The following is a 9,543-nucleotide window of genomic DNA, read 5'->3' on the forward strand; positions in this document are numbered from 1 at the left end:
ACTGTTCAATCCCCCGACTTTGTATGTCACAGAGCTGTAAAGAGTAACCAGAAGACGAGCACTCCCTCCGCTGGTACCACATCGAATCTGAAGAATGTACATTACATTTATTATTGATTATAATCAGACGGGCCAACGGATGCTGCGAGTCTGCGGGATTACAAACTAGAGCGGAGTGTGCTGCTCTCTGGCTTGGTCCATCCCACACCACAACAAAACAGAGAGAGAACTGCGTGCACCGTTCTACCATCAGAAACAATAAAATCAAAGAACAAGGCGAGATGATAAGAAAATGAACAGACAGCCGAGATGCAGCCTGCACAGCGCAGACAGCCGAGATGCAGCCTGCACGGAGCAGACAGCCGAGATGCGGCCTGCACAGCGCAGACAGCCGAGATGCGGCCTGCACAGCGCAGACAGCCGAGATGCGGCCTGCACAGCGCAGACAGCCAAGATGCGGCCTGCATGGAGCAGACAGCCGAGATGCAGCCTGCACGGCGCAGACAGCCGAGATGCAGCCTGCACGGAGCAGACAGCCGAGACGCAGCCTGCACGGAACAGACAGCCAAGACGCAGCCTGCATGGAACAGACAGCCGAGATGCAGCCTGCATGGAACAGACAGCCAAGATGCAGCCTGCACGGCGCAGACAGCCGAGATGCAGCCTGCATGGAACAGACAGCCGAGATGCGGCCTGCATGGAGCAGACAGCCGAGATGCAGCCTGCACGGCGCAGACAGCCGAGATGCAGCCTGCACGGCGCAGACAGCCGAGATGCAGCCTGCACAGCGCACACAGCCGAGATGCAGCCTGCACGGAGCAGACAGCCGAGATGCAGCCTGCACAGCGCAGACAGCTGAGATGCAGCCTGCATGGAGCAGCAGCCGAGATGCAGCCTGCACGGCGCAGACAGCCGAGATGCAGCCTGCACGGAGCAGACAGCCGAGATGCAGCCTGCACAGTGCAGACAGCCGAGAGGCAGCCTGCATGGAGCAGCAGCCGAGATGCAGCCTGCATGGAGCAGCAGCCGAGATGCGGCCTGCACAGCGCAGACAGCCAAGATGCAGCCTGCACGGAGCAGACAGCCAAGATGCAGCCTGCACGGAGCAGACAGCCAAGATGCAGCCTGCATGGAGCAGACAGGCAAGATGCAGCCTGCACAGCGCAGACAGGCAAGATGCAGCCTGCACAGCGCAGACAGCCAAGATGCAGCCTGCACAGCGCAGACAGCCAAGATGCAGCCTGCACGGAGCAGACAGCCAAGATGCAGCCTGCACAGCGCAGACAGGCAAGATGCAGCCTGCACAGCGCAGACAGCCGAGATGCAGCCTGCATGGAGCAGCAGCCGAGATGCAGCCTGCATGGAGCAGCAGCCGAGATGCAGCCTGCACAGCGCAGACAGCCGAGATGCAGCCTGCATGGAGCAGCAGCCGAGATGCAGCCTGCATGGAGCAGCAGCCGAGATGCGGCCTGCACAGCGCAGACAGCCGAGATGCAGCCTGCACGGAACAGACAGGCAAGATGCAGCCTGCACGGAACAGACAGGCAAGATGCAGCCTGCACGGAACAGACAAGCAAGATGCAGCCTGCACGGAACAGACAGGCAAGATGCAGCCTGCACGGAACAGACAAGCAAGATGCAGCCTGCACGGAACAGACAGGCAAGATGCAGCCTGCACGGAGCAGACAGCCGAGATGCAGCCTGCACAGAACAGACAGGCAAGATGCAGCCTGCACGGAACAGACAGGCAAGATGCAGCCTGCATGGAGCAGCAGCCGAGATGCAGCCTGCACAGCGCAGACAGCCGAGATGCAGCCTGCATGGAGCAGCAGCCGAGATGCGGCCTGCACAGCGCAGACAGCCGAGATGCAGCCTGCACGGAGCAGACAGGCAAGATGCAGCCTGCACGGAACAGACAGGCAAGATGCAGCCTGCACGGAACAGACAGGCAAGATGCAGCCTGCACGGAACAGACAGGCAAGATGCAGCCTGTACGGAACAGACAGGCAAGATGCAGCCTGCATGGAGCAGCAGCCGAGATGCAGCCTGCACGGAGCAGACAGCCAAGATGCAGCCCGCACGGAACAGACAGGCAAGATGCAGCCTGCACGGCGCAGACAGCCGAGATGCAGCCTGCACAGCGCAGACAGCCGAGATGCGGCCTGCACGGAACAGACAGCCGAGATGCAGCCTGCATGGAGCAGCAGCCGAGATGCAGCCTGCACGGAGCAGCAGCCGAGATGCAGCCTGCACAGCGCAGACAGCCGAGATGCAGCCTGCATGGAGCAGACAGGCAAGATGCAGCCTGCATGGAGCAGCAGCCGAGATGCGGCCTGCACGGAGCAGACAGCCGAGATGCAGCCTGCATGGAGCAGCAGCCGAGATGCGGCCTGCACGGATCAGACAGCTGAGATGCGGCCTGCACGGAACAGACAGCTGAGATGCAGCCTGCACGGAGCAGACAGTTGGATAGATACACATGAGAGCGTATCTGTTGTGTGTGATGTGCGAGTAAAAAACGTGTCTGATATGCTTGCGGTCTAGACACGGGGTTACAGCTCCATGTCATCTAATATAATCTAGTCTTTCAATTCCTTCCTCCACTGTTTCCTTTCATCTATGATCTAGTTCAGTTCCATGTTTTCTAATGTAACATATTACAGGTCCGTGTCATCTAATGCAATTTATTCCATAACGGCTCCATACCAACTAATGTAATCTATTACAGCTCTGTCATCCAATGTAATTTATTACAGCTGTGTCATCCAATGTAATCTATTACAGCTGTGCCATCCAATGTAATTTATTACAGCTGTCATCCAATGTAATCTATTACAGCTGTGTCATCCAATGTAATCCATTACAGCTGTGTCATCCAATGTAATCTGATACAGCTGTGCCATCCAATGTAATCTATTACAGCTGTGTCATCCAATGTAATCCATTACAGCTGTGTCATCCCATGTAATTGATTACAGCTGTGTCATCAATCAATCAATCAAGTTGCATTTTATATAGTACTTTTCTAGCTGCAACAGCCACTCAAAGCGCTTTATATTTCTGATCAAATCTGAATTTCAGACACCTGTTACAAGCCGGTTTCTGTACAATCACTACCTACTTTGTATGCGTATGGCCACCAAAATGTGATTTACGACGATTAACTTATTCATACACTACCGTTCAAAAGTTTGGGGTCACCCAAACAATTTTGTGTTTTCCATGAAAAGTCACACTTATTCACCACCATATGTTGTGAAATGAATAGAAAATAGAGTCAAGACATTGACAAGGTTAGAAATAATGATTTGTATTTGAAATAAGATTTTTTTTACATCAAACTTTGCTTTCGTCAAAGAATCCTCCATTTGCAGCAATTACAGCATTGCAGACCTTTGGCATTCTAGCTGTTAATTTGTTGAGGTAATCTGGAGAAATTGCACCCCACGCTTCCAGAAGCAGCTCCCACAAGTTGGATTGGTTGGATGGGCACTTCTTGCGTACCATACGGTCAAGCTGCTCCCACAACAGCTCAATGGGGTTCAGATCTGGTGACTGCGCTGGCCACTCCATTACCGATAGAATACCAGCTGCCTGCTTCTGCTCTAAATAGTTCTTGCACAATTTGGAGGTGTGTTTAGGGTCATTGTCCTGTTGTAGGATGAAATTGGCTCCAATCAAGCGCTGTCCACTGGGTATGGCATGGCGTTGCAAAATGGAGTGATAGCCTTCCTTATTCGGAATCCCTTTTACCCTGTACAAATCTCCCACCTTACCAGCACCAAAGCAACCCCAGACCATCACATTACCTCCACCATGCTTAACAGATGGCGTCAGGCATTCTTCCAGCATCTTTTCATTTGTTCTGCGTCTCACAAACGTTCTTCTTTGTGATCCAAACACCTCAAACTTGGATTCATCCGTCCACAACACTTTTTTCCAGTCTTCCTCTGTCCAATGTCTGTGTTCTTTTGCCCATCTTAATCTTTTTCTTTTATTGGTCAGTCTCAGATATGGCTTTTTCTTTGCCACTCTGCCCTGAAGCCCAGAATCCCGCAGCCGCCTCTTCACTGTAGATGTTGACACTGGTGTTTTGCGGGTACTATTTAATGAAGATGCCAGTTGGGGACCTGTGAGGCGTCTGTTTCTCAAACTAGAGACTCTAATGTACTTATCTTCTTGCTCAGTTGTGCAACACGGCCTCCCACTTCTTTTTCTACTCTGGTTAGAGCCTGTTTGTGCTGTCCTCTGAAGGGAGTAGTACACACCGGTGTAGGAAATCTTCAATTTCTTAGCAATTTCTCGCATGGAATAGCCTTCATTTCTAAGAACAAGAATAGACTGTCGAGTTTCAGATGAAAGTTCTCTTTTTCTGGCCATTTTGAGCGTTTAATTCACCCCACAAATGTGATGCTCCAGAAACTCAATCTGCTCAAAGGAAGGTCAGTTTTGTAGCTTCTGTAACGAGCTAAACTGTTTTCAGATGTGTGAACATGATTGCACAAGGGTTTTCTAATCATCAATTAGCCTTCTGAGCCAATGAGCAAACACATTGTACCATTAGAACACTGGAGTGATAGTTGCTTGAAATGGGCCTCTATACACCTATGTAGATATTGCACCAAAAACCAGACATTTGCAGCTAGAATAGTCATTTACCACATTAGCAATGTATAGAGTGTTTTTCTTTAAAGTTAAGACTAGTTTAAAGTTATCTTCATTGAAAAGTACAGTGCTTTTCCTTCAAAAATATGGACATTTCAATGTGATCCCAAACTTTTGAACGGTAGTGTACATGTATTACAAAAAGATTTGATATGGGCCGTGTCATCTAATGTTATCTATTACAGCTGTGTCATCCAATATAATCTATCACAGCTCTGTGTCATCCAGTGTAATCCAATACAGCTGTGTCATCAATGTAATCTATTACAGCTGTGTCGTAATCTATTACAGCTCTGTGTCATCTCAAGTACTGTAAAAGACTCCAGGACAGTGGAAAGCTGTGTGGTGTTTTTAGTGCAGACGTCTCTTTCGGTACCTGACGTTCATCTTGCGGGAGTGGATCTGCATGATCCTGGCTCGAGCCTCTTCGTTGGGCATGGGAAATTCAATCTTACGGTCCAAACGTCCAGAACGCAGCAGAGCAGGGTCCAAAATGTCCACTCTGTTTGTCGCTGCTATCACCTAAAAGCACCATAAAATTAACTGCATGATCTTATAACAACATTCATGTAAATGTCTGTACTGTGTGAATGACTGTTTTGTGAACTGGCGGCCTGTCCAGGGTGTCTCCCCGCCTGCCGCCCATGACTGCTGGGATAGGCTCCAGCATCCTCGTGACCCTGACAGCAGGATAAGCGGTTTGGCTAATGGTTGGATGGATGTTTTGTTTTTAAAGTACTAGAGGGCAATAAAAACAACATAAAAAATACATGGATGGTATTGAATGATATTATTAAAAATAAAAAGGGGAAAACTGGATACCCAAGTTGCTTCCTAAACAAAAATAATAAAACTATCAATGATATGGTCTTAATTGTTAATGAATTCAATGATATTTTTTTTTTGGTCCTGGTTTGGCTGGGGAGATTGCAAGCACGGGCTGTAGGAATGACGTGGCAAGTAAAGATGTACAGCTAAAAGAATCTTTGTTTTTAAAGGGAACAGATGAAAAAGAAATACTGACATTGTCAAAAGATTTAAGAGTTAGAAGTCAACAGACTGCAATGGTATTGAAATGTCAGTTAAAGATATTATTGAGGGTGTGGTGAAACCTCTTACATATACGTATATGCAATCAATCTCTGAAAACTGGTGTTTTACCATGTAAAATGAAAACGGCTAAAGTCATACCCATATACAAGGCTGGAGACAGACACACACTCTCAAATTACAGACCTGTTTCTTTGCTTTCACAATTCTCTAAAACACTGGAAAAAATATTCTACTTAAAGTTGGATGACTTTATCACAAAACATAACGTACTGTGTGAACAACAATATGGATTTAGAACCAATAGGACTACATCATCTGCACTCACTGATTTTGTGGTAGAGATAACAACTGCTATAGAAAAGAAAGAATATGCTGTAAGAGTATTCTTAGATCTAAAAAAAAAAAAGCATTTGATTCAGTTGATCATGACTTATTATTACTAAAACTACAAAAATATGGAGTCAGAGGAGTAGCTCTTTCTTGGCTATCCAGTTACCTAAATAATAGGAACCAATATGTGCAAATTAATAATTACAAATCACAATTAATGATGGTTAAGTGTGGAGTTCCTCAAGGCTCAGTGTTGGAGCCATTGCTGTTTATTTCATACATTAATAATATATGTGAGGTTTCAAAAACACTCAAAATAATTTTATTAGCAGATGACACAAACCTAATTTGCAGTGGGGACAACTTGGAACAACTTTTGGATACAGTAGGAAATGAATTGAAGAAACTAAAGAGTTGGATTGATTCAAATAAACTAACACTAAACCTAAGCAAAACGAAATTCATAATTAGGAATCGGTCAACAAACTCAAACAATATGCTCATGATAAATGATGTAGAAATCGAAAAAGTGTCGGAAATCAAATTTCTTGGAGTAATACTAGACAATAAATCATGTTGGAAACCACATATAAAGTATATTAAAGCAAAAATATCAAAGTCAACAGCAATGCTATCTAAAGTCAAAGATCTCCTGCATCAACCAGCACTATACAACTTGAACTGTTCCTTCATACTTCCATACATCCCCTACTGTGTGGAAGTGTGGGGGAACACATACAAAACAAACACAGATCCAATTTTCATCCTTCAAAAAAGAGCCATAAGAATTGTAAACAAAACCACTTAAAGAGAGCCTGCAAACCCACTCTTTATCACACTGAAAGCACTAAAATTTAAGGATTTGGTTGCCTTCAAAACAATTCAAATCATGTGCAGAGTAAAAAATCAGCAGTTACCAAACAGTTTCCAAAAGCTGTTCCAAAGGAGGGAAAGTAAAAACGATCTCAGAGGAATATGTATATTCAAAAAACAATTAGTGAGGACAAATGCAAAACTTCATTGTACAGCTCCCAATTCCAATGAAGTTTGGACGTTGTTTAAAACGTGAATAAAACAGAATACAATGATTTGCAAATCCTTTTCGACCTATATTCAACTGAATACACCACAAAGACAAGATATTTAATATTCAAAATGATAAACTTTATTGTTTTTTGAAAATATTCACTCATTTTGAATTTGATGCCTGCAACACGTTCCAAAGAAGCTGGGACAGGGGCAACAAAAGACTGGGAAAGTTGAGGAATGCTCAAAAAAACACCTGTTTGGAACATTCCACAGGTGAACAGGTTAACTGGAAACAGGGGAGTGTCATGATTGGGTATAAAAGGAGCATCCCCGAAAGGCTCAGTCATTCACAAGCAAGGATGGGGCGAGGTTCACCACTTTGTGAACAACTGCGTGAGCAAATAGTCCAACAGTTTAAGAACAACGTTTCTCAACGTACAACTGCAAGGAATTTAGGGATTTCATCATCTCCAGTCCATAATATCATCACAAGATTCAGAGAATCTGGAGAAATCTCTGCACGTAAGCGGCAAGGCCAAAAACCAACACTGAATGCCTGTGACCTTCGACCCCTCAGGTGGCACTGCGTTAAAGACCGACATCATTGTGTAAAGGATATGACCACGTGGGCTCAGGAGCACTTGGGAAAACCATCGTCAGTTAACACAGTTGGTCGCTACATCTACAAGGGCAAGTTAAAACTCTACCATGCAAAGCCAAAGCCAGATATCAACACCACCCAGAAACACCGCCCGCCGGCTTCTCTGGCCCGAGCTCATCTGAGATGGACTGACGCAAAGTGGACAAGTGTGCTGTGGTCTGATGAGTCCACATTTCACATTGTTTTTGGAAATCATGGACGTGGTGTCCTCCGGGCTAGAGAGGAAAAGGACCATCCAGATTGTTATCAGCCCAAAGTCCAAAAGCCAGCATCTGTGATGGTATGGGGGTGTGTTAGTGCCCATGGCATCATGGGTAAGTTGCACATCTGTGAAGGCACCATTAATGCTGAAAGGTCCATACAGGTTTTGGAGCAACATATGCTGCCATCCAAGCGACGTCTTTTCCAGGGACGTCCCTGCTTATTTCAGTAAGACAATGCCAAGCCACATTCTGCACGTGTTCCACCAGCGGGGCTTCGTAGTAAAAGAGTGCGGGTACTGGACTGGCCTGCCTGCAGTCCAGACCTGTCTCCCATTGAACATGTGTGGCGCATTATGAAGCGCAAAATACGACAACGGAGACCCCAGACTGCTGAGCAACTGAAGTCGAACATCAGCAAGAATGGGAAAGAATTCCACCTACAAAGCTTCAACAATTAGTGTCCTCAGTTCCCAAACGCTTGTTGAGTGTTGTTAAAAGGAAAGGTGGTGTAACACAGTGGTGAACATGCCCCTGTCCCAGCTTCTTTGGAACGTGCTGCAGGCATCACATTCTAAATGAGTGAATATTTGAAAAAAAAAATCCAATAAAGTTTATCAGTTTGAACATTAAATATCTTGTCTTTGTAGTGTATTCAACTGAATATAGGTGGAAAAGGATTTGCAAGTCATTGTATTCTGTTTTTATTTACGTTTTACACAACGTCCCAACTTCATTGGAATTGGGGTTTGTATTGCCATCAAAGGAGTCAATCCATGGAAAAACATATTGAATAGATATAGGATGGATGAACAAGGAGGTGGACTGGAATAACATGACATGATACATGACGTGTAAGGTGCCTTGTTTGACTTGTACTGTTTTGTTTATGTTGAGCTCTATGCATTGGTATTTCTTTTCTTTTTTACCACTTTTGTTTTGTCTTGAAAGTTTTGTTTTGTTTTGATTTGAGTGATAAAGTATAAGAAAGGGGTCGGACCAGAAAAGTTCTTTACTTCATCCTACGCCCTTTTCCAACATGGTCCAGTTATTACTTGTGTTGTTACAGAGATTTGGCAAAATATGCTTACTATTGTTTCCATTTGTTCTTGTATTCCTGCCTGTGTATTTTGTTGTTGTTGTTATTTTAGCATGTTCGATATAAAATCAATCTGAATCTGAAAAAAGATAAAGCTTGAAATTTCCAAATCAAAATTTCCAACCACCAAAACAAACAAGCTTTTTACCAAAAAGAATATATTCACATGTAACCGCTTTGTAATCACCAACATTTTGATTAGTAACTAATTTAATTACATATTTTTCTCAGTAACTGTGACAGATTACAATTACATTTATTTATTAATTTAATCGTGTAACGCTGTCAGATGTAACTAGTTACTCCCCAACACTGCGGGGTGACCAGTAAGTCCCCCTGCTGAACTGCTGTGTGTCAAGTACATACCTTGACCTGCATGTTGGGCTGGAACCCATCCAACTGGTTCAGCAGTTCTAACATGGTCCTCTGGACCTCTCTGTCTCCTGCCTTCTCACTGTCAAACCTACACACACACACACAAACACACACACACACACACACACCAT

The 9,543-nt window shown here is 45.1% G+C and overlaps 1 protein-coding gene across 3 annotated transcripts in view; it reads right to left on the minus strand.

The window, feature by feature from the left end:
* The window catches only part of psmc3 (proteasome 26S subunit, ATPase 3), a 30,281-nt gene that overhangs the window by 6,383 nt on the left and 14,355 nt on the right, over nt 1-9,543 (minus strand). For all 3 annotated transcript variants that reach the window (XM_056301176.1, XM_056301175.1, XM_056301177.1), the window contains 2 exons: nt 9,404-9,500; nt 5,042-5,187 (listed from right to left, as the gene is read on the minus strand). In XM_056301176.1, coding sequence (XP_056157151.1) covers nt 5,042-5,187; nt 9,404-9,500 — 243 coding nt within the window. The remainder of the gene's footprint in view (nt 1-5,041; nt 5,188-9,403; nt 9,501-9,543) is intronic.

The sequence above is a fragment of the Lampris incognitus genome, chromosome 21, assembly GCF_029633865.1.
Source record: "Lampris incognitus isolate fLamInc1 chromosome 21, fLamInc1.hap2, whole genome shotgun sequence".
In the NCBI taxonomy this organism is placed as follows: Eukaryota; Metazoa; Chordata; class Actinopteri; order Lampriformes; family Lampridae; genus Lampris; species Lampris incognitus.